Source organism: Numenius arquata, chromosome 9 (genome assembly GCF_964106895.1).
Source record: "Numenius arquata chromosome 9, bNumArq3.hap1.1, whole genome shotgun sequence".
NCBI classification, from domain to species: Eukaryota; Metazoa; Chordata; class Aves; order Charadriiformes; family Scolopacidae; genus Numenius; species Numenius arquata.
Window position 1 is genome coordinate 5,864,254 of NC_133584.1, and position 23,800 is coordinate 5,888,053.

The 23,800-nt window shown below is 42.1% G+C and overlaps 1 protein-coding gene across 2 annotated transcripts in view; it reads left to right on the forward strand.

Moving 5' to 3' along the window:
* The first annotated feature begins 1,983 nt into the window (after positions 1-1,983).
* GOLIM4 (golgi integral membrane protein 4) overlaps positions 1,984-23,800 on the forward strand; it is a 32,870-nt gene continuing 11,053 nt past the window's right edge. Inside the window, exons 1-7 of one of the 2 annotated variants that reach the window (XM_074153529.1) lie at positions 2,070-2,362; positions 17,695-17,769; positions 18,798-18,847; positions 19,587-19,640; positions 20,134-20,284; positions 21,626-21,708; positions 22,331-22,414. In XM_074153529.1, the coding sequence (XP_074009630.1) occupies positions 2,176-2,362; positions 17,695-17,769; positions 18,798-18,847; positions 19,587-19,640; positions 20,134-20,284; positions 21,626-21,708; positions 22,331-22,414 (684 nt within the window). In that variant the 5' untranslated portion in view covers positions 2,070-2,175. Of the gene's footprint in view, positions 2,363-17,694; positions 17,770-18,797; positions 18,848-19,586; positions 19,641-20,133; positions 20,285-21,625; positions 21,709-22,330; positions 22,415-23,800 lie in introns of both variants that reach the window. The other variant, XM_074153531.1, reaches the window with a different exon arrangement.

A 23,800-nucleotide genomic window follows, 5' to 3' on the forward strand; every position in this document is an offset into this window, starting at 1 on the left:
TTACAATAATAACCCAAAGTGACTACCATATTCAGATGAAGTTGCTGGTTACCCAATTGTTCTCCAGTGCAAAGTTATCAAAACTAAAGGCGCAGACTGGTTTTATGGAAGGTAACGTAAGCAGCAAGTGGAAACCCAAGAAAATAAATAATTTGAATAGCTGCAATACCAAAGCATAAATCATCTTCAGTAATTTCAAAGTCTCGGTCTAGAAATAAAGAATTGTCTCCTGAGGAGCCTGGGAATGCAAGAACGCAGAGGACATTCCTGAAGGAGTCTGGGAGAGGAAGGGAAACTAGAGTTTGGGAAATACTAAGAAAGCCACTGGCACTACTTTGTGAAGGAAATGGATGCTGTAAACCGGCACGAAGATAAGTCAGTTTCAAACATTACGGTTTTGAACAGAAGTTTTTAAATGTAACATCAAGAACTTCAGGAAGCTTCTTAAAGGCAAGGGAAGAGAATACGATTGTTTTTTTAAAGTATTTTTTCAAAACAATTACAATTTCTTCCTGGGTATCTAACCCAGAACACTTCGGTCCTCAAACAGGGAGCAAAGCATTCTGTTAGATAAAAAGACAAGAAATATAAATTTGAAATACATCTAGATAGAAGTGATACCAGCTTGCAGTTCTGACTGCTATTAATTACTGGTATATGTAGAATATTTGAATAACAAATTTTTAAGCCTCTTTGATGTAGTTTTTCTTTTAAGGCCAGAATAATGCCTGTGAAAAACACAGATCAATGAGTTAGATCCATTTAGAAAAAGTAACTTTGGAGTTTGTCTTTGATTTTTTTTGCTTATTATTACTTCTGGTTTAGCTTGAGCTGGTTGTTCTTGGGTTGTTTGTTTGTTTGTTTGTTTTCCTGCAATAAAATACACTAGAGAGAACTCCGCTAATTCTGAAATCATGCTGGTTAAGTATAAATGCCGTTAAGACCTGTCTCACCTCTTTGCCCGCGACAGTGGCGTTTGGGAGCACCGTGTTAGCAGACACGTAACTCTCTGCCTGAATTAAGATTCACCAGAGGCCTGAGCCCAGCCTTTGGAGAGGGCAAAGGTAAAGAGCAATGGAGGCCTTGAGGCACAGGGCTTCGGGCACCCCTGACCACAGTACAGCCAGCGACCTATGGAAAAGATAGATTAATCTGATGAAGACTGTAAATAATTGAGGCATCGGGTTATAAAACCAGGCTCTGAGCCGGGCATCCCGCAGGCCCCTGTGGGCCCTGAGGCGGCTGCGGGGGTCGGGTACCCTCCAACCGCTGTCACCCCCCGCCCCAGCGCCTGTCCCACACGGTGCCACACCCGCCAGGCGCCTTCTCCCACACGGTGTCACACACTCAGCCCTCCCTCGGCCCCCTCACACGGGGACCGGGCAGGCACACAGGCCCCCTCGGGATGCCGCCCCGCCGCCCCGTCTCCGAGGAGCCCCCCGCACCGGGGGTGAGGAGAGGGGCGGGGGGCGGGAAGCGGGAGCGCCCGGCGGGCCGGACGGACGCGGCGGGCACCCAATGCGCTCAGGCGCCGCCGCCCCGAAGGGAGGGGAGAGACCCGCGGTTGGGCCCAATGAGGCCGCGCCCGGAGCGGGACTTCCTTCGGGGATCCCGCGGCGGGGAGCCGTGGCGGAGCGGAGCTGACACGTAAGTGCGAGGCTGGGGAAGTTGCCTTTGTTCCTCTCAGGTTGGCGGCGGCTGAGCCACCGCCCGGGCGGGTCCCCGCGGCGGGGCCGGGCCGAAGGCGCCGCCTGAGGAGAGCAGGGACCGCCCCCGCCCCGCAGGCCGCTCTCGCCAGCGCCGCTGCCCGCCCCTGCCGCGGGGACCGGGACCGTCAGCCCGGGGCCGCCCCCGGAGGGGGCCGGGCAGCACCGGGCAGCCCCGCGGCCGCAGCATGAGGTTGGGGCGCCCGCCCCGCGCCGCCCAGAGTCCCGCCGGCCCCGCTCCGGCGCGCAGGGCCCGCACCGAGGGAGAAGCCGCCCGGGGCGTCGCGGCGGTGCCCAGGGGCTGAGGCGCTCGGCCGGCCCCTCCGTCCCTCCCTCAGTCCCTCCCTCCTTCCTCCTCCTCCCGGCGCGGGCCCGGGGCCTCCGATGTCGCCGCCTCGTCGCCCGCCGCCTCCAGCTGCCCGCCGCTAAGCCGTGAGGGGCGGGGGGCCCTCGGGACCCCGCCGGGGACATGGGCAACGGGATGTGCTCCCGAAAGCAGAAGCGGATTTTCCAGACCCTCCTGCTCCTGACCGTGGTGTTCGGCTTCCTCTACGGTGCGATGCTCTACTACGAGCTGCAGGGCCAGCTGAGGAAGGCTGAGGCCACGGCGCTCAAGTACCAGCAGCATCAAGAGTCCCTCTCCGCTCAGTTACAAGGTACTTACCTCGGCAGGAGACTCTGTTGCCCTTTCCTAATACAGAAATACCCTCCTCCTCCTCCTCTGGGGAAGTCTGGGCTCCAGCTGTCCAACCTCTCACAAAGTTTCACTCCTTATACGCTTCTTCCCCTTCTCTCCCTCCAGCCTGTGGGGTTTTGGTATCTAACTGTCTGGATGCTGTCTCTGCTAAAGTCGGTGTGAGTTTTTATCATGAACTCCCAGAAAGTTCTCATTCCCCCTCACTCCCACACGTTTCATAGAGTGACTCTTATACCCAAAGGACTGCACGTCACTTCGCAAATCCTGGTGTAAATGGGAAAGGTGGGCATGCTGCCTGCCACTCATCTAACACTACAGACCACGTCCAGTTCTGGGACTTCTACATGCTTTTGTGTTGTCTTAGCAGTATGAAATCTTATGCTGCTGAGAGAACGTTAATCTCCAAAAATGCAAGGCTGCTGTTCCTGAGCAGTGTAAGCCTTAAATAGCTCCAGGAGGGAGGAGAGGAGTATTCTAATAAAGCATTTTTTTGAAGGGTAATTTAAAAGTAAAGTTCAAATAAGTTATTTGGGTAAGGTTATTCTATTAATTTTTGAATTACTTTGAATTTCTTGGCTTAAAGCTGCCACCTAAATACAGAACCTTGCGTATTTTGGTTTAAGGATGCACCAAATGTGGGCATCCCATAGTTGAAGATGGAAAGATGCCAATGTCTGACATGTGCATGTCCAGGAATCAGATGCAAAGCAGCAGATATATACATGAAGCGTCAGTGCTCAAGGAAGTGCAAGACCTTAGTGCCTCTCCAGTTGTCAAGTACAAGCTTATCAGGTTGGCATATACAAAGTCCAGAGCCAACTTTCAAAACTCTTTAGAGTTTTATTTCTCAAAACTGTATAAAACAAGACTAAGAGTGGTCTGCTCTAGCAGCTGTAGTCATACTTAACCTCAGGGGTGATCTTCACTGTGGACGCATGCATAAAAGCGTGCCTGGAAGCATACAATTTTTATGCAGTGAGCGCAGAATTGGGCTTATGCTGTTAAATTCTTATAGTGATCTGTTTCTTGAATATATTAAACTCTGATCTGAGACCATCATTACTTGGTATTTCAATTTCAGGCTGTTTCCAGGTAATGCCATGGAAAAATTTGACAGAAACCTTCATTTTAGTCATGAAAAAGGTGTAAATGTTTGGCTGGGAGATGGGTATGTGGTGGATGGCTAAAGGGCTACTTTTTCTAGTCTGTATATTTGCCAACAGTATTTGAAGAGGACAGAGGGACATCTTGTTCTCAAGCTAAAATTCAACAAGTTAGCTTTTTCTGTTGCTTTGGCTATACCAGAGGAGCATGCAACAAACTTTATTCTAACACAGAGGAGAGATTCTCTTGATCAGGTATATTGGGTCTGGACCGTGAGTTTAAGCTTTCCACTTCTGAAACGTTATTTTCAGTCAGTTGCCATCATGTGTCCAAGCAAGTTTTTTGAAGCAGAAGGCAACTAGTAGTTGATAAATGCAGTGACAATGCTGCATTTTATAGAAGTATTTCCTTATTTGTCTCAGTGTATCAATGAGAAATGCAAGATATGGACCGGAATCTGAAAACAGTAGTATAATTGATCATCAGTGCAACAAATTCACATGATTCTGGGACCCATGGCAATGTATCAAGCCTATTAAGCAGGAAATCTTATCTATGCCTTGTATGGTAGCAGTAAACCTTGTTTAAAAAAAAAGTTATTAGCAATTAAGTCACAGAATATAAGGAAAGATATAGTGTAACAAAATTGGTTCTTTAAAATGTTCCTGTATTGTGGCAATAGCTAATATACCTAAAAGAGGGTGAGGCTGAGAGCCCAGAGATGTACTAAACACAGCAGGAAGCATTAGATGCCTCATCTTCCACTGAAATAAATGGAAGCTGTGTGCCTAAAGGACTTTGGAGGATTTGGCGTAGTGAGCTAGCAATAAACTTTTCTTCCCTGTCTTTCCGTGTACGTTTAATGGCTCTTTTCTGCCCTGTATAATCCCTTGGATTTTTGCAGTAGCAGTTTATTAATGAGGAGAACATTGAGAATTCAAAACCTGTGCCTATGCCCGATTCGCCCAGAGATACACAAGTACTGTGCTGTAACTGACAACGTACACCACCAAAACCATTTCTGAACCTTTGCTATTTAACTCTTTGATACGATACAACAGGAAGGAATTTTCTTTAAATGGAGACTTTGAAACGACATAAAATGCTGACAGAAAATCCTGTGTTTGCAGGTGCAGTGTCTGACTGCACTTTGAACTTTTAAATGGACTGGATTTTAAATCAACACTGTTTCTGTTGCCAAACAAAAAAAAAATCTCTAAGAATATCTAGGCTACATCTCTTTGCCATGCTTAACAGCATGAGATATTATTCTTTGAGTTTATTCTTTCATGGGAATAACAAAATGTATGGCTACTAAAGCAGTGCAACTTTGTCTAGTTTCTCTAGAGATACTGGTCTAGAGATAACTTTGTGGTGTGAAGTTTGATGGGAGAACTCTAGAAACCTTTTAAACAGGAACCAGTTAAAGGACAAGGTCACTGACGCAGCACTGCCAGGAGGAAAAGAGGGTGTTGTATCACCAGTGCTTGATTTCTTAGTCTTTATAGCTCTCCTGGGCAATTAAATAAGACTTTAAAGCTCATTACAAGCTGAGGAGAGGACTGAACTGAGGATTGAACCTTGGACTTCTACTTCCTGAAAAACCATTTCACAGTTTTAAATTTAAAAAAAAAAAAAAGGCAACTTCTTAAAGTTATCCTTTTGAGGATCCTGAGGCTGTATTGTGCTGGGCTGGCCATGCTCCTGGAAGGCCGACCGGATTGCAACACTTGGATGACAGTGAAATTTTGCCTGTTTTCTGAATTTTGGTTGGGTTTTGCAGTGACTGCTGGGGCCTATGAAGACAGTTGCTTTCCCGATTGTACACGGAGGAGCACTGTTAGGGCTTCTGGATGAAACTTGAGTCAGTTTTAAATGCTTAAGGATCATAGGCAGCTCCTAAGTTTATGTATAAGGTCACAGTTTTGAACCGGAATGATTTTGGTCTGCCGAAAATCTTAGGAAGTACCCTCTGATGCAGCTCAAAATGCAGCCTCCCTTCACTTCCTACCATCCCCTTGACTATTTTTCTATCTCTGCAGTTTTTTTAGCTTTTTCATCTATGTAGGTAATAGGAACCTTCTTTTTGGTACTTGCCAGTTCTTCATGCCTGAATGAGCAGTGCTTTCTGGTTTTGTTTGAAAAAACAGAGGTCTTTTTATCTTTTTCATTGCCTTGTTTTGCTGAAATGCAGTATGTGAAGCAGGCTAAATCTTCTTTACATGTGGGAAAATAGCACTTTCATCTACCAAGGCAGAAGGCACAGATCACTGAATAATGGTGCGGGAAGAGGTCTTAAAATCATTTAACCCATGCACCTGAGCTGAAGAGGGCTGCACATGACTCTTATTGTAGGGAGTTCTGCTTTTTCTGGTGTTCACAGCTTCAGGTACTCAGCTGAAAAGTATTTGTGCCTTGAAATAAGACCAGGATGCGATTGGAAGGATGGCAGACTTGGGGAACACGGTATGAATAACTGGTTTTGAGAGGCTGGGATCTTAAGCTCACCACCTTTAGAAGATTTTTGTATTTGAAAGCTAAACTTCTTACAAAAGAAGAATGTCAAACTTTGGCATTTTTATCTCTTTGACAAAGCTCTGATGGGCGATGGAGAAAGTAGGGCTGCTTTTGTAACCCACAAAGGAAATACCAGAGGCAAAGTTTAGAAATGACACAAAATTTCTTGGCTGCTAAGAAAACCTAAAGTCATTGTTATCTATAAGGTTTTTCACAGAGAAGCTGATCTTCCAGTAAGCTGATTATTTTTAAATCTCATTCTCTGAGCATTATATGTTCAAAACATGAAGATAATCTTATTTACTATTTCTTAAAATGATAAAAACCAAACTTGACACTCTTTGCCTCCTACAAAGATGTGCCAAACTATTGGCCACATAGGAACAGGCTTCAGTTGCTAGAACAGAAATGCAATGACAGCTGTAGAAGAACCTGATCATATCTTTGACTGCTTCAAGATTGAATGTATCTACAAATGTCTTTTTAGCCCTCACAGCTTCTGTCTTCTCATCCTCTGGGTATTAAGTAACCCCTTGTGTACTATTTTAATCTCTTTAATCTGTTTTAATCCCTAATCCTCATAACAGCCTACATTTTGTGCCTTTTACTACCTTAATTTTCCTGCTCTTTCTCTTAGAGTCTTAGCGTATCTATCTGATGGCTTCAGGTGATCTCTGTGCAGTCTGAGACCATACTGTAATCTTGGGAGCCAACCCAGCAGGGACTCTGAACTCCCAAATTCAGAGTGTGCCCTACTGTAGCCAGGGTGTGGATTTCCTCAGAGCTGCCTGATCCAACGCTAGAAAGCACCAGCTGAAAAGCAAAGGTAGAATTCTTCTGTGCCTGTTGTGCCCTTTGTCTTAAACCAAGGTCCCTCCTTGGAGGTGACCTGCTAGAAGTTGATCAGATCTTTAGCAGCTCTATGTATAGAGGCTTGCATAACGCATCACAACACTAGATCGTAGTTTCGTGTAACTTTGGTGGTTAGTATTTATTATGTCTGCCTGCATGCTAACTACTTAGATGCCAAAGCTGTCCTTAGTGAAGTACATACAGGTGTGGATGTACTTTACCTTCTCACCCCTCTTTTCGAGTACTCTATTTGAACTTGTACCTGGCAGAGATAGGAAGAACTAACAGTATTTCTGGTGCCTTATTTTTCACGTGCATCATACAACTAGAGCTACATCTACACGGCTCCTATATGGTTTGGCTGTTCTCCGTAATAACAGCAGCCTGAATCGTTCCTGTTAACTGCATGTAACACCACAGTGCTTATTTTGATTGTGTTTTGTTGCTATCTGAGATCTGAAAGATCTGTGATAGCACCGTAGCAGTGGAGGTTAGTTCTCTGTGCCCTCTTGGCACATGGGTTTACTTCTACACCCAGAACAGTTCTGCATGTAAAATGGCACATACAGCATTCCTAATTCTGCTGCCCGGCTTCCTGAAATAGTGTGCTTTGGTTCGTAACTTCATCTAAGAATCTCTTTTGTCCTTCCATTCACGTTTTCCACTGGGTATTTAATGTTCTAAATACTCAAAACACATTAAATGTTTGAAATCATTTGTGCAAAATTTTAGTATGGAAGATATATATGCTGTAAATTTGTATTCATATATGCATTTGTATGTACATACATGTATGTGTAAAATGCATATTTAGATAGATACACATCTGTTTTGCAGCTCAACCTGAAGATTTCAGGTTATCCGGAATTATCAAGATCTCTTCGTAATCTGAGTACAGAAAAGGCACTAGAGCTTTGTTCGGTTCAGTTAACTCAGGGAGCTGGTTTGTTGCTTCTAGGTCCATAGTGAGTAAGAGTCCCAACATCTGAATTCGATGACTGGAAAGAGAAATTGAGCATAAATGCCCGTAATTATATTGTTTCTTCATTTCTGTAACCCATGCCCGAATGGCCTAAGTCACTTTCCATGTAGACATAATACTTCCAGGATAAATTTCTACCAGCGCTGCAATGTTACATCCGCACCCAAGTTGGAATCTGGGCTGGAGATCACAGAGCGTGTAGCCTGAAGGAATATTAAGCAGCATGAGGTAATAGGATGGTTTCATTCCCTGGGCTTTGTTGTTCCCCCCTCCCTGGTTTAATATTGGGCCTGGGAGGTAACAGACCGATGCAAGATGGAGCCAATATCCTGAAACTATTTGTTACTGATGGTGATTTAAGCCTTTTAAAGCTTGTGAGTGATTGATCTGTCTGGGTTTGTGAACGCTTCAGAGCTGAGAGAGGAGGAGGGAGGCGAGATGGGTGGAGGCTTTGGTGAGTTTGCATTCTGGCTTCTTCGACAGTCATCTTCTGTCACGTATTCCTAGCAGGCAAAGCTTTTGACAGAAGCTTCTGCATCACCTAAAACATCATTAGCCTTGTTGGAGGGAGACCAGTAGAGAAGCAGAGGATAAAATAGCCGTGGTAGTGATCTGACAATTACAGCCACAAACTGAGCCAGAAATCCTGTGGTCAGCAGCACGGTTTAAGCGGTACCTGGCTGGGCTGAGCACACGACGTGGGAAGAGTCTCTAGGGCGGCTGTGACTTTGCAATTGTACTGACAAAACTTGTGATATGTGAGTAGTAGGCACTCCTGGAATGGTTCAGTTAAGATTGTTGCTTTACTATTAAAACCAAAGCCTAAACAAGGGAGTGGAATTACTTCCTGAACGAGCCAAGCTGATTGAATTCTTAAGTCTTAAATATGATGTTTCAAACGCATTGTCTCATTGGGCCGGTTGTTTTGCTGGGCAAAATACAGGCTTCTCAGCCCCTGTGTCTGGGTGGGGCAACCTCATGAGTAAGGTTTCCACCCGCTCTGAGATTTGAGTACGCGTTATAGCATCTCTTATACAGTGCTGAGGATGTTGCCAGCGATTTGTGGCTGCTGTAGTTCACCTCCCTCGGTTTGGAATAGGATCCTTGCATAGGAAAAGTTATTAAATCTGTCCTGCTGAAAGTCAGGTGCTGTTTTGAGGTTTAATGGTAATGAAAGCTAAATAACGCAGATTACTGAAAAAAATGAACTATACAGAACAACTAATTATGGCAGAATCTTTTGCTGGGTGATGTTTCTTGGAATTTCTAGGATTCAGGGGCATAAATTTCTAGTCATGTTGGAGCCTGAGGTAAGCACTTCAGGAATTCAGCCTGTTTGGATCCTGTTCTTTGCTTAAAGAAGGGTTTTTCTGAGCTGGATGCAATTCTGGTCTTTTTCTGGTGATGTAGCATAAACCAAACTTCCTGAAATTTTCTACCATGCATCGTTAATTAAGAAATAAAAGAAACTGCAATTACTCCACCTCTTCCTCTACATTCTCTCCCTCCCTTTCCCCCGTAAGGTATCTGAAATTAGCCTAGTATCTTATTTTCCTGAGGTGACTCACATCCCCGAGTTTGGCAGTCATTTCCAGGGCTTAATTACAGAGATGTTGAGAGAAGCATGGCCTGCTCGTGCTCCTGGAGGGCACAGTAAGCAGTCTATTCCTATCCATTGCACCACGCTGAACTATGCCATTTTCTGTGTTTCAGTTAATCCATCATACTCGAATGTGTATTTCGAGGTTTGACAGTGATCTTCTGTTACCAAAATAAAAAATAATAAATGAACCACTAACTCAAAATATTGATTTCTGTATGCTGTTTTTCAGAATGTACAACTGGAGCTGCCTCCAAGTCCCCTGTGTAAGAGCTCTCGAGAACTAATTTAAGGAAGCTGTTTAGGAGTTTTGTAAGGTGATAACTGTAGCTATTACATCAGGTTTTGCCATACCTTACAGCCCCTTCCAGTACCTAAAGGGGGCCTACAAGAAAGGTGTGCAGGGGCTCTTGATCAGGGAGTGTAGCAATAAGACAAAGGGTAACTGTTTTAAACTGAAAGAGGGGAGATTTGGGTGAGGTATTAGGAAGAAATTCTTTACTGTGAGGGTGGTGAGACACTGGCCCAGGTTGCCCAGAGAAGCTGTGGCTGCCCCGTCCCTGGAGGTGTTCAAGACCAGGCTGGATGGGGCTTTGAGCAACCTGGTCTAGTGGGAGGTGTCCCTGCCCGTGGCAGGGGGTTGGAACTGGATGATCTTTAAGGTCCTTTCCAACCCAAATCATTCTATGATTCTACGATATTCCATTATGATAAAAATGCAAATGTATGTTTCAGTTAGGAGAGACTGTTAAAACAACATGTGTGTTTATACAGATTATCTTGTTTTTCTTCAGTGTTGATTTTGCACTAGTTTCTGACTATGTAACTAGATATATATAACCTAACATCAATTAGACAGAATCACTAGACTTCTGCATAAAATTGAAAAAAAAAAGTCTTAAGACAATTTTTGAGAGAAAGACCAGGCCCTTGTTTCCTGGAGCTGAGAGCTGAGCAGACCCAGACTTTCAGAGATGACATGAGAAGGAAACTGTTGTCTCTGCAGCTCTTCAGAATGTTTGTGTGTGTTCTTCAAAATGATCTGGTGTGTCATGACAAAAATGACAGAAAATGGAGAGAAGAAAATCATAAAAAGAAAAGGGAATGGAATTTTTTTTAGAAATAAATCTGCTAATCTTAAGAATTTTAAGTCTAAAATCACTACACAGGTTTTGTTTGAAGTATTTACGTTTATCATCACTTAAAAAAGATAATCTTTAGCATAGATAGGTGTATAGAAAGCAGCTTATGCAAGGGGAGATGTTAATCTGGCCCAGCACGGCATAACTGTGGGTGGCACCAAAGGTTGGAAGAAGTCTTTTGTGGAGCGCACAGGAGATCTTTCCTGGGATGGAAAATGTGATTTCTTTCCTAATAAAAGTCATGTCTGAAGCCTAACTGTTAGGGATTAAATATTTAATTGCATTTAATACCCCTTCGCAAAATTTTAGTTTCAGCTGCAGCTATTAAAGTTTACTGCTTCAACATGATAAATAACTACCTATATCCCAACGTATCTTGCAATTTGTTTTTAAGTCTGTTGTTTCCTAGAGGTGTTATTGACTTCTAAGAAAGGGAGTACATGAAGCAGGGTGGAGTAAAAGGATTCTATTAAATGTAGATGTTTACTCCAGTTTAGAAATTAATTTTCATGTCATCCTTATGACTGAATAGAGGCCATAATTATTTCCTAGAAACATAAGCATGTGTTTCTGGGATGAACTGCATTAGTGTGCCAGATTGCCCAGCATTCCCACATTTCCAGAACTGCAGTCGAAGCAGAACTGTGTAAGGTCTGCAACACTTCTCCATGTTGGGCTTCAGATTTCCTCTTTTCTTTTTGAGGATGCAAAGCTGAAGGTTTGGTAAGCGTGTGAATTTTCTTATATGCTTATTGGAACTCTCCATGCGTTCCAGAGCTTTTGGAAGTTCTCTCATGATTAGTTGTGATACCTTGTCTGAGCTCTGCAACGTTAGCTTGGGAAAAAACCCTTGAGAGAAGGCAAGTTTCATAGAGAACGTCTGTGATAATTCTTCTCCTGGGCAAGACACCAGGGACTGAGCTGGAGTTCGTAAAGCCAAAAGCAGGAGTCTCCCAGCTTTAGTTAAGGAGCCAGCTGTGAGCTTTAGTGGATTCCCAACACTCGGTGTCATGTCAACTAGCAGGATACAGGCAATTCCCCAGCTGTTCTTTGGGTTTCTAGATATATTCTAACTTCCCAGAAAAAATTCCAGCATTCCAAGATTGAAAATGCTACATAAAAATGCAGATAGCCAGTTCTTTGCTATCTTTGGGTAAATCTGACTTGGTTTATGGCTAAACTTTGGCCTCCATCAGGCAGGCACTCCATCAGTCTCCACCCCAAGCTCTGTGTGGAGCTGTTGTAGTCGCAGTCATACATCTCGTTCGTGTAGAACCACTGTGCGGTGGGATGTCCTTCCGGGGTACAGCCAGATGCCTGCATGCAAGCTAGTCAGACCCAAGTCTCCATCACCTGGTCAAGTTCCGTACTCTAGTTCTAGTTTCTTAATCAAGTACTAAGTCAGAGGAACAGGTTTATTTTAATTGATAGGTTATTTTTGGTGCAGGAGCTTTGAAAGCAGTAGATGTTACGCTTTTTCCTCATGCAATTGAAATCAGTGGTAGGTCTATGACAGACGCTACAAAACTCCTGAATATGAAGATCCAGATATTAAATACAAACTTCTCTCTTAAAATTATTAATACGCCGAGCAATGTAGTTCTCTTTTTGTCATTTAAGTCAAAGCAGTGTTTATTTTTAAGCACAGCTGCCGATGCGTGGTTTAGTTTGCTAGGAGGAATTCTCTTTTGCAGCGACTGGCTGTAATTTGACAAAGCCATTACTTTATTGCTCTTCACGTGAGTAAATTGAAAAGTGTAGGAGCTTGTTTTAAAGCAAATGTAATTGTCATACTGCACGCAATGCTGGTTGTGGTTTTCAGCGAGCAAAATGAGAGCCGTCCATCCCTGCCTGTATGCAAAATTGTTCTATAATTAAGCCAGAAAAATGCTTGTTTTTCACGCACAATCGGTTTCACATTATCTTGGCTTCTATTTCTGTCTTTTTTGTATAAATTAAAACCAGAAAACCGCAAGGGCATAGAATACAAAATAGCTTCAATATTTTTTTCAATGTATTGCAAATATATGGTTTCTGTCGTGTTGTTTTCTTGCACTATATGTAAAACAGTTTTCCTAGACTTTATTGTGGGAATACTTCCATTGTTTCTTAGATGTTTTCAGTCTCACTGGAGTATCTGTTTACAGCTAAACTTTCGATTGAAAGTCTCTGGAATAAATGGAGTGTACCCTGTGACCATTATGGGTTGTACTGTGGTGGGGAATCCTGATACTTGTTCGGGAGCTACCCGCAGGTTGATAATCTGTTTCTGATAATCTTATCAGTAGTGAAATAGTGGATCTCCTTGTTTGAAGCCAGATTCACTAACTTAATCAAATACAGAGCTGGAAGCTTGGGGAGCAGGTTATGCTATATTAATAACGTGTTCTCCCAGTATAAAATGTTAGCGTCGGATGAGTCAAGAAATACTTTCCGAGATCAACATTTTAATTATTGTCATTGGACTAGAGAATCTATCCTACATCACATATTGAAGGGATTCTTCCTTGGCTCATGGAAATGCCATACTCTCAGCAGAAAAGCGATTTGCATGGGTTCACATTTTAAATGGTTCTATTTGCAGTGACAAGAATTAGAAATTAACTGTATTTTTATAACTAGTCTATGTTCTACAGACCTTCATAGTGCCACCAGCAAAGTGCCAGTGTGGCTTACCACACGCTGCTGTTTCAGTTCAACTCTGCCACAGTCTGAGAGAAAATAACATTGAATGTTGCCAAGACTACTGAAATCTGCTGGTTTTAAACGAAAGGTATTACTCTAAGCTCAGAGAAAGATTGCACAATTGCATAAGAAACAATAACATTGAAATTAATAAAATTTCTTGTATCATGTATATTTAAACCCCAGTGTAATCTTAATTTTCCAGTATGTAAGACAGTGGGAGCTGGGGTATTTCAGACTCTGGAATCATGCTTCTCACGGATTGAAATACCAAAGTAACACAGTTGCAAAATTGCTGATAATGTAAAATAGGAAAGACTTTCTTTTAAATATACAGTAATGGCTTATTTTGCTTAATAATAGTTTTATTGCTTAGAGGTGCAAAGCAAAGATAAGAGAAATAGGCATGACTGTTAAACAAGCTTGCTTTCATCACATCGCCTGACTCCTGTGTTGCAATTAACGTTCAGCGATGGTCAAAGTGGTGTAATCTCCTGAGATCCTACAGAGCACCACAGCCCTCCCCCCTCCTCTTCCACTTTCTATTCTGTATGAGAAAAACCTTAAATTAAGGACTTGATTTAATTGGGATCAATTCAAGAACTGTTAAATATTTCCCTGTTGAAGGGGAAAGGTGTTCTAACAAGCTGGGATGTCATTGGTTCTGTTTCTGGGCTGGGTCACCTCTCTGAGTTTGTTGTTCTTGTTGGTTCATGTAGGTTACATTATATAGGGAACTTGAAGAATTAAACTGATACCTGCAGTTATTCCAGCTTTGCAATAGTGCTTATTAACCATTAGGTGACAATGTTTTTTTTCTCTTTTTGTACCATTCTATTAAATATAACATAGAAACAAAGTTCAATTATTTGTGAAAAGATTAGTACAAAATTAAGAACTTACCCTCGGAAAAAATTATTTGTGAAGTGCTTTGTTGGTGCATCACGCCAGTAGGAATTTGTCAGATTCCTTATATAGGTTCCGCTCCCCAGCTGGGAAACCTATAATGAAAAACATGTTTTTCAATGTATGTATTTCTTTGAGAATCTTGCTCAGGTGTCTTATATCCAGGCTGGTAGTGAAGAAGGAGAAATCTCCTGCTGTATTAACAAGAGTCTTGTCGTTTGGACTCTTCTTGCCTAGGAGGTTGCTGACTGGGGGGAATAATTTACATTTATGGAAGATAAACTCCTGTATGTACTCAAAAAATCTGACCTGCAGCCTAGTCCCCAAAAGAGCAAGTGAGAAAACATGGAAAATATGCTTTCTTAATAATTATTCTTAATCAAAAGCTTCATTACGTTGCATGTTATGCACTTTTATCACAGAAAAACATCGCTGAACCAACCAGTAAATGAACTAGAAAAGGGGGGGTGGGTGTTCTTAGCCCTTTTTGGCCATCCTAAGGGCTATTTTAGGACACTCCCAGCTTTGTTCCCGTATTTCAAAGGTCGGCACACAGAAGGTAGCAGCGAGGATGCACTATCCGGGAGGGGTGTAGGGACATTGCTTGGAAGTTCATGGTGACTCAGGAAAGCCAAAGCCCAGCAGAGATGCAATGAGGTGTGGAAGGTGTAGAGCATGGCGGTCCCTTAACCCCAAACTATTGTCTTCTCTTTCTGCTTTCTTCCTGTCCTTGTTATGGGTTTGTTTTGCAGGGTTCCCCCCCGCCATGTGCTTGTTAAAACACTGGGAGGAGCTGAGGAAGGTGTGCTGGCTTGTAAAGAAGTGAAATGGAACATGTTACCTCTGAATCCGTTTGTGGTTTAGTCTGTTTGCCAAAAAGCCTATTTCCACCCCTAATTGCGCGGGAGGGGAAGCCCATGATGGATTTTCAGTTTGATCCTTTTGCAATGTAATTTGGCATCACGATCTTCCGTGCCGAGATAAAACCATTACTGTGGGGCTGCCATTTTTTTTCCCCTTTTTTCTAGCTTACTTGCTGGTGACTTTGTGAATATTCATTACATGCTCGTTTCGTTGCAGAGGATGTTGATACATTAGTTCATCTTGACTGATGCCCTTGACTTTAGAAGATAAATAGCGAAGTAGAGAGAGATGACAAGGATTGATTAACAATCCAGCTTCTAAGCCAAAATGTAAACACTCGTCGATAAGGCGGTGGCTGCAGAGCCTGCAGGATGCACCTTGGTGGAATTAAGAACGTGTTCTAAGGTGCAGGATGAGTTTTCTGTGGCTGCCAAGCTACAGTTCTTTATTTGATGCTTCCTCTTGAAGGTTTGTGTTCACTAGTGGTTTGCTTCCCAGAAAATGAGTTTCCTACTTTTGAAGGAAAATTCACACATTCTATTCATACAAATCAATAATCTTTAAAAGAGTACAAATTATAATTTGGACAGTTAAAGGTACTTGTGTTAAACTGAGCTTGAGCAAATATAATTGTATAGTTGCAAGAGTTTTAATTTAATAATCTTTTCTTTGCTGCAAACTTCAGATAATGAGCCGTCGGTCTGTGAGTGGTGAGGAAAGGGTAAATGGGGACTGATGTGCCCCATCGCTTGACAGAGCCATCTGAAACTAGATGTTCAAAACACAAGCTGAATGAAATGCTGCTTTGCTGGCAGCTGAGTGGTGGGACTCTCTGCCAGAGGATATTGGATGTCCGAAATAACATGTGGATACAACAAACGATTACACAAATTCATAAAAGTAAAATCCATTTTGGAATGGTGTACGCAAAGGACCTGTGTTCTCCTCGGATGGTCTTGGGGAGCCATAAATGGCTGGGAGACAGTGCCAAGGAAATACCGTAAACTCCTTGTGTGTGTTCCGTATTAGGCATCTGCTCTCGTCGGGTCTTGAGAGATGGCGTGGTTGGTCTGTTGGACCATTGACATGACCAAGAGTGGTTGTCATACCGTAAAAAATACAGAAATAAGGTTGTGTCTGCTTTCTGTGATTAAACCTGGAGCAGCCTGTCTCCTGCTGCACCACCCAGTGTTCCAGGTCACTGCCAGTCATCGCTACTCTTCTCTTAAAAACAATGTAAGCCAGCACTGTCACCAGAAGTTGCTACTCACCCTGTCCCCAGCTGCGAGGTCCTAGTGTCCCATCACCCGTAGCAGTGAGAGCGAAAGGAAGGACAGTATGAGAACAAGCAGCAGAGCCACCTCTCTGGTAGCAGTGTCAGCTCAACGGGCTTGTAGAGTTTGGCAAAGATGTCACAGCCGCCTTTCCAAAAAACCTACATTTTTTTGTGGTCAGTGACTGCGCTGGAGGAGACAGTGAGACACAGCGTGAGACGCTGCACGGGCACAGTTACCTGCTCCGCTGGGGATGCTGCGCCTTGTACTATGAGTGGTGCCCCTGAAACCTCAGCTTGTCGGGTTTTGGCTGATGCGCCCTACGCAGACCACTTCTTCATTCATCTCTAGGCTACCGTGTGGGTATTTCCACTCAATTAAATAAAATGCATAAATGGATTTAAAAAAATCAGTGAAGATTAAATTTTAGTCAAACTGAAATGATTTCCTGATGAGCAGGCTCTGATACCTCAGCCTCGCAGAGAAGTGTCCGGTTCAGCTTCATACTTCAGCCATCCTAGACCTTCAGATGATTTCTGTTGTTCTTCCTGCCTTATCTCCTTAACTGGGGGGTGAAAAAACACCCCTCAAAACCCCCTAAATCCTCCTCAGATTATATGGATATTGCAAGTACAGGGTGCTTTAGCACACGTATACTTGCTGTCAGCACATGCTGACTAAGAAATGCAGGATGTTATATCTAAGCGTTTCATTGTGCAGTCTGTGGATCTTCAACAGCGCCGGGGTGTAAAAGGATACTGTTATCCAGACTTTACCAAAAGAAGGTCGCAGAAAACCGAGTTGCCCAAGTTTTTGGAAGAATTTAGGGCTGGATCTCAGGTTCTCCATGTCTTAGTTTAAGCAGCCTGTCTATTGTACTGCCGCACCTTTCTAAGCCCTCCTGCTCCTGTGCGTCTCTCTTCCCTCCTTGTGATAATTTGTTTCCTGCAAGGGTTTACTCTGGCAGTGAGGTTGTCCTCTCTTATTTCCTTGTCTCTTTACAAACAAGGTAGGAGAGAACAAAAGCAGGGAAAAATGCGCACCTGCACACCTAAGAAGGAAAGAGGATTTAGTAGCTTTCATGGAGCTCCGCCGTGGCTGTCTCCATAAACAAATCACTCAAACGGTTGTCCCATTCTGTGTCTGTGCTAGGGAAATAACCCAGAATTCAGGATCAATAAAACATGCAAAAAAGAAAAAAAAAAAAGTTATTGTCCAAATGATACAAACAGTCCTTTGACCTCATTCCACTTGTATTTTCCTGATACATTCTGTGCCAGTGCTCTCTGAGTGTGCTGAGAGTGGGTGGTGGCTTTTGTATGTATTACTTTCTAAATTAATTGTGTACAAAATTTCTCTTTTCAGTTGTGTATGAGCACAGGTCAAGATTAGAAAAGTCATTACAAAAGGAAAGGCTTGAACATAAGAAAGCGAAAGAAGGTAAAACCGTGCTTTTCATTTTGACATTTGATATAACTTGATTGTTTTAGAAAGTAATTTCAGATGTATTTTGTTCAATTTTAAATGAGTTAAAAAATGTGTAATGCATTAGCAGGACCACTTTGGCAGACCTGTGGTTGTCTTTTTAGTATATCTTATTTATTTATGTAATCTTTTTAAAAAGTAATCATCCTTTTAGTACTATTTACAGATGACTGCAACATGGCATAGTACACACAGATAATACATGTATATCCATGTACATAAACCAAACACATATGTGGAATATGGGCATGTGTAAATCCTATTCCAGCATTCTGAAAATTTAAAACTTCTGCCAAAACCATGAGATCTTTTCCTGCATTCCTTCAATGTGAAATTAGACTCTGAATCAGTGTTTTTGCATATGCTTAAGGGTAAACACATACTTACATACCTTTTTCTGATTAAAACTTAAGTTCTCTGTGTGTGTGAGGGGGAAATGTTGGCACACGTATTTCTTATGCAGCTGCCCTCAACGAACCTTCAGCAGAATGCAGTCCTCTGAGTTTTCTATGAGTCTTTTGTTCTAAATTCACTACAAATTTCAGAGTAAAGCCTGTTTTCTTCCTAAAACTGGGGACTCAGCCGCTGAATTAAAATAACTTCTTCAGCAAAGCTTAAGAATGTGTAAGAAGGTATTCTTACCGTGCAATTCTGGGTAGCTTTCTGGTGCCATCTAGTGTAGAGCTGTCCCATTGCTCTGGCAAAGGTGAGTCGGCGTTTTCAAATCCTGAAAAGAGGATCAGGGAACAAAAGGAGAAATTTTTGTTTTATTAAATTTAGCCTAGACTTCACACTGCTTAAAGTACATATTTTTTATCCAAATACAAGAAAACATGATTTATAAATGTCTCTTTCCAAAAAAAATCGTAACTGCATAAGCATTCAGCTCTTAAGAGAATTTATATAAGCAACAGTTATGTTATTTAAGTACAGATTCTAATCTTCCGGGTTTTTTCACCAGTATTTTCCTTTTTATGTTTTAGATTTTCTTGTTTATAAACTAGAAGCACAGGAAACACTAAATAAAGGAAGGGTAAGTCATCGTTCCTGGTACAGGATTTTAATATGTGATGCTATTTGAGGTACAAGAAGAAGGAAATGCTTTGCAATTATAGCTGTTCAAAGGAAGAGGTCTTACAAAATACTAATTGAAAGAGCTCTCACTTAGCACATTTCTACTCTGCATGCCTAAGTGCTCTGCAACTCCTAATTATTTGAGCTATAATAGGAGATACTAATATCTTTCCAGAAAATTAATTTAGAAAATATCCTCCTGTTTATATTATGGTAGTTCAAACATAATGTTACTATTTTTAAGGGGAAGGGAGAATGAGAAGGCATTAGAAATCTTTTTGTAGCTTAGTCCACGGCGGGGAAGGACAGTGACAACTTTCTAACACACGGTCTTTGAACTGGAAAGTATAAAAACATCAAGAAACTTTGTTTTATATACCAAGTGCCAGAAGGAAAGCTGTGTTTGGCAGAGGACCCAGAGACCTGTAGAGAACTCGTTATAAAGCGAGTAAATTAGGATTTTATGGCTACTTCATGTTGAAACTGGGGAGCAGTTTGGGAGCTGAGTTAAAATACATTGTTGCTGCAGTAAGTGTACAGTGTATGTGCTTGCTGTGGTTCAAAGCCAGTGGAGAGATTAATTGTTTCCTGGGGAGTTAGGTCCCTTGGCTTGTGACTCCTAAATAACTGCATGTACAGAGGTTAGAGGAATGACACTGTTGCTCCATTTAACACCAGTGTTTTCGGTTTTTTTACAGCAAGACTCAAATAGCCGATACAGTGCACTGAGCGTGCAACACCAGATGTTGAAGGTGGGTAACTGGGATACCCAGTTTCACAGGACACTGGTATTCTGCTGTGTCAGGGAGATACAGCCCCAGAATGTCAGTTCATGGAGGGTGCCTTCCTCTTACAACAGTACCATTAAAAGATGATTTAGTGCAGTTTTTCCTAGTCAGGCTTTCCAGTGGGTAATTCAATCTTATCAAATGCAATTACTTGTGTGGAACGCTGACTTTATCAGACTTTACATAGTTTGGCATGTAAGGAATTTCTTAAACACATTCAGCAGCTCCCAGTGGGACAGTACAACTGGAGAGTGAGGTGATGTCGCCCTAGAACAGGAGACTAATCACAGAGATCATTTTGTGTTGGAGAGGAGCTGCAATATGCATGCTTTGAATAATAAACTTCTTGTTCTGAATGCTTCCTATTCATCTAGAGTCATTTAACAAATTGCCAAAGACAATATTAGCCAGATATGCAGATACAGAACCGTTCCAGTGTCCAACTTGGTATTTGCAGAGTCAACACGAAGAACTGAAGAAACAGCATGCTGAGCTCGAGGAAGATCACCGAAAACAAGGAGAAGAGTTTAGCAGGACATTCAGCGATCACAAGGAGCGATACTTACAACTGCAGCAGGAAAAAGAGCAGGAGATCTCTAAGCTGAAGGGTATATGCAAGCTGTGTCTGCCTGCCCGCATTAAAGTGTGTATTTGTCGTTGTGTTTTGAGTGATGCGGGACAGAAAGGCATCCTATCTGTTCTCACTAACGCATCATTTATACATCTTATCCCTCCTGATAAGTTACATTTTCTTGATTTTTCTCTGGCCTCTTTCTGAATTCCTGTGTGTGCTTCCTGTTCTATCTAGATTAGAGAAAGAGCAAGAAACACAGCACTTAAAAGCCCATCAAGTGTCAGAGGATGGTTTATCCAATGTTTCATTTTTAGTTCTAAGACTTTTATAAACCTGGAAAAATAGATTTGCCACTTTGCCTTTCATTTACAAAAAAGGGTAATCTAAGAATGTTTGCCACATCTGTCAAACCTGTAATTGTGTCTCTATGAAGTGACTTTACGTACATTTTAGACCTAGTTTTCTCATATCTCCCGGCTTCTCCGAGCCGTTGTTGCACGTGTATACTTGGATGATGAAGCATCCGTTTTTCACTCAGCATCCAATTCCCTATTAAAGAGATTCTTTGCAGTTTGCAGACCTCGTCAATCCTAATTACACAATTGCATAGAACAAAAGGACAGGGCCCTCCCTGCCAAGAGCCTTCAGCCGCTTTCTGCCATGTGTCCCGAACACATGAGTTGGTTTTGGAGCTGTCTGCAGTTTTGTCTGCGGAGTACTTTGCAGGCAGAGGCTGTGTTGATGAGCTCTGCCTTGGCACCGCACCAGTGGAGTCACACAGCTTAGCTCTTGGACGGGGCTAGATTGCAGTCTGGAGTGTGGGGAGAGCTTGTCGGTGTCTGCTTGCAATATTCCACATCAACATAATGTAAGGAGTAGGGAAAAGAAGCCCCTCTCCCTGGTCCCAGAATGTAAAGCTTTTTAAGTATGCTGGCCATCTGGGCATCTCTTCCCAAAGAACGGCTTAGTCCTACGACATAAAATTCTCACTCACCAGATGCAACGTGGAGGAAGAGAAGAGGGTGCCTTTCTCTCTGTGTTTTAAAGATTCAAATTATCATAATGATTTTTGCTGTCTGCAGTCCCCACCAGGAACAGCGATGCATAATTCCAGTTGCAGACTGGGTGCGCTAATATAAAATTTAGTGAAATTTTACCTTTTTCTGCTTGAAAATGTAAAGCTTTTTATAGGGCTGGGGAGAGATGTAACGTAAAGAAGCCATACAGCTACTGTAATCCACGTTTACTATACTATTTACTATTACTGTTGTGTAGGATTTTATTAGTTTGTTGTTATAGTCTTAATTTCGGTGCTTAATCAAGTATTATAAATCCGACTGGGTTTAAATTCTGTATGTCATTTTTTTTTAAACAGAATCCCTGTATAACTTACGGGAGGAGAACAGGCAGTTGAGAAAAGCTCACCAAGACATTCACACCCAGCTACAAGATGTCAAGGTAGGCTTTGCTTAGAGGAGAACTTTCAAGACCATTAGGAAAAAGAAAAATTCTCCCCAGTTTTAACAAGCCAGAACTGGGCTGTGCTGAAGACCTGTGCTTTCTGTTATGTGGCAAAAAGGAGAGGAATATGGCTGAACTGGATTTCTTGTCTTTTGCCACCTGCAGTTTAGGTACATGCTCATTTGAAAAACAAACAAACAAAAAAAAAAACCCAAAACAACAGAAGAATTGGAAGAGAAGTATTTAGTATCAAAATTGGAATTGGAAATTTGACTTTGCAAGTTAGGAGTTGTATTTTGGCAAACTATGTTTGCTGAAATGAATATTTTCTGGCTCTATTTTTTTTTTTTTTACGTTCATCAACATCTACTCCAACTTTTAACTTTACTTTAGTTACACAAATTCTGGCCTCCAAAAGTTTCTTTCCTGGCATGCTCTCTTTTTCTGCTTGTTTAATATGCATTCCATGTTAAATAAATAAATGCTGTCATTCCAACTCAGGATTTTCTTTTCGAAATAAATTGAATTATCTTCCTACTTCAAAATCCCCCCCAGGCTACCTAATTTACCTTTAGAATGAACTTTATGTGAAATGTGTAATGTTCTTCTTTTTGTGTAGCAACAGCATAAGAACTTACTCTCCCAACACAACCAGCTTGTGGTGACACTGGAAGACCACAAGAGTGCACTAGCTGCTGCACAGGTCAGAAAGGAAAGCAGCTTCTACTTAGCTCTAACCTTCCTAAAACGTGTTTCTCCTGGTTCAGCTGACTGTAACGTTCTGCATGTGGCCTCTCGCTTGGGGAATCCGCAGTTAGGGCCGTGCTCACGCTGCAGGGGAGTGCATGAGTTAAAGGGTTGCTCTTAAGAAGAAGCTGCAACGAATTCTAGGGCTGTCGAAAAATAAAAAGCTGTATTTTAGGCCCAGGAGTGCATGTATTACTGATAAGAAGAGTATCTCTGCTTCCATGAGAGCTGTCGAATACCTTTCTTTCTCTGTCTTCTCTGATAAGAACTTCTATTAGTTTAACATCCCCCCTGACACACGTGTATCATTATAAAGACCTGGACGCTTGTATACTGTAAAGCCTCTATTTGCGTATGGCCGGAAGGTTTACAAGGTGATATACATCAGTGCAACAGAGGGAGAGTATATACACAGGAATGTAAACTCCAGGTGGAACTCAAATTACTTAAAAAGAAGCAGCAGCATCGCCTTTCTTTCTTAAAAGTAATTTTTCAGGTAAATTATCCATGAAGCGCAACCTTTGCTAGGCTATTGCAGATTCAGTCAGCTGTGCCAGTACAAGCTGTGGAGGCCACAGGGAATCCGAGAGTAGGAGTAATGTTGGAGCAGAGGAAGACTATTGGTGAAAGATCAGAGGGAAAGGCAATGAGGCAGTGGGAAGTTATTTTTATTCCTGACTAATTTTCTTCATTTAAGTATTTTCACAGTCCACAAAATCATTAGCAACACTAAAAGCATTGGATTTTTTTTTCCCCCAGTTCTGTTTGTTGGGCATGTCAATATGTTTAGATATTCAAACACTAGGGAAAGAGGAGGAAAGTCCCTCGTAGACTAAATATATGAAGAATCATAATTTCCAGTACTAAAATATCCTGGCAGCTAATTTTAAGCTCTTCTCCCACCAGCCACATTAGCTACTTGGTATGTATTTGTGACCATCCGAAATTCCACAAAGGCAAATCCAGGATCTGATTTAAAGTTCACCAAATCTAAAGGGAAGAAGCTCCGTGTATTTCACCTGGCTTTGATTCAGTTCTTTAACTCGAAAACCTGTGTCGCACAAAGCCTTTCTATCTGCAATCAGAACGTGGCATTTATCATAGGGAGAACCTTTCCTTCAAGAAAAAGCTCCTGCACGTTCTTTCAGAACAGAAGATATTTAGCACAGTTCCATAGTTTCTCCTGCAAACCAGCTGCAGCAAGTTCACAAGGGATTATTGCTTAGAAACACGGCTTGATAAGTGACCCTTCCATTTCTAAGTGTATTCTAGACATTAAATATCAGTAGTCAATACTGCGCTAATGAATTTGTGACCTGAATCTTTAAGGCACTGTAATCTT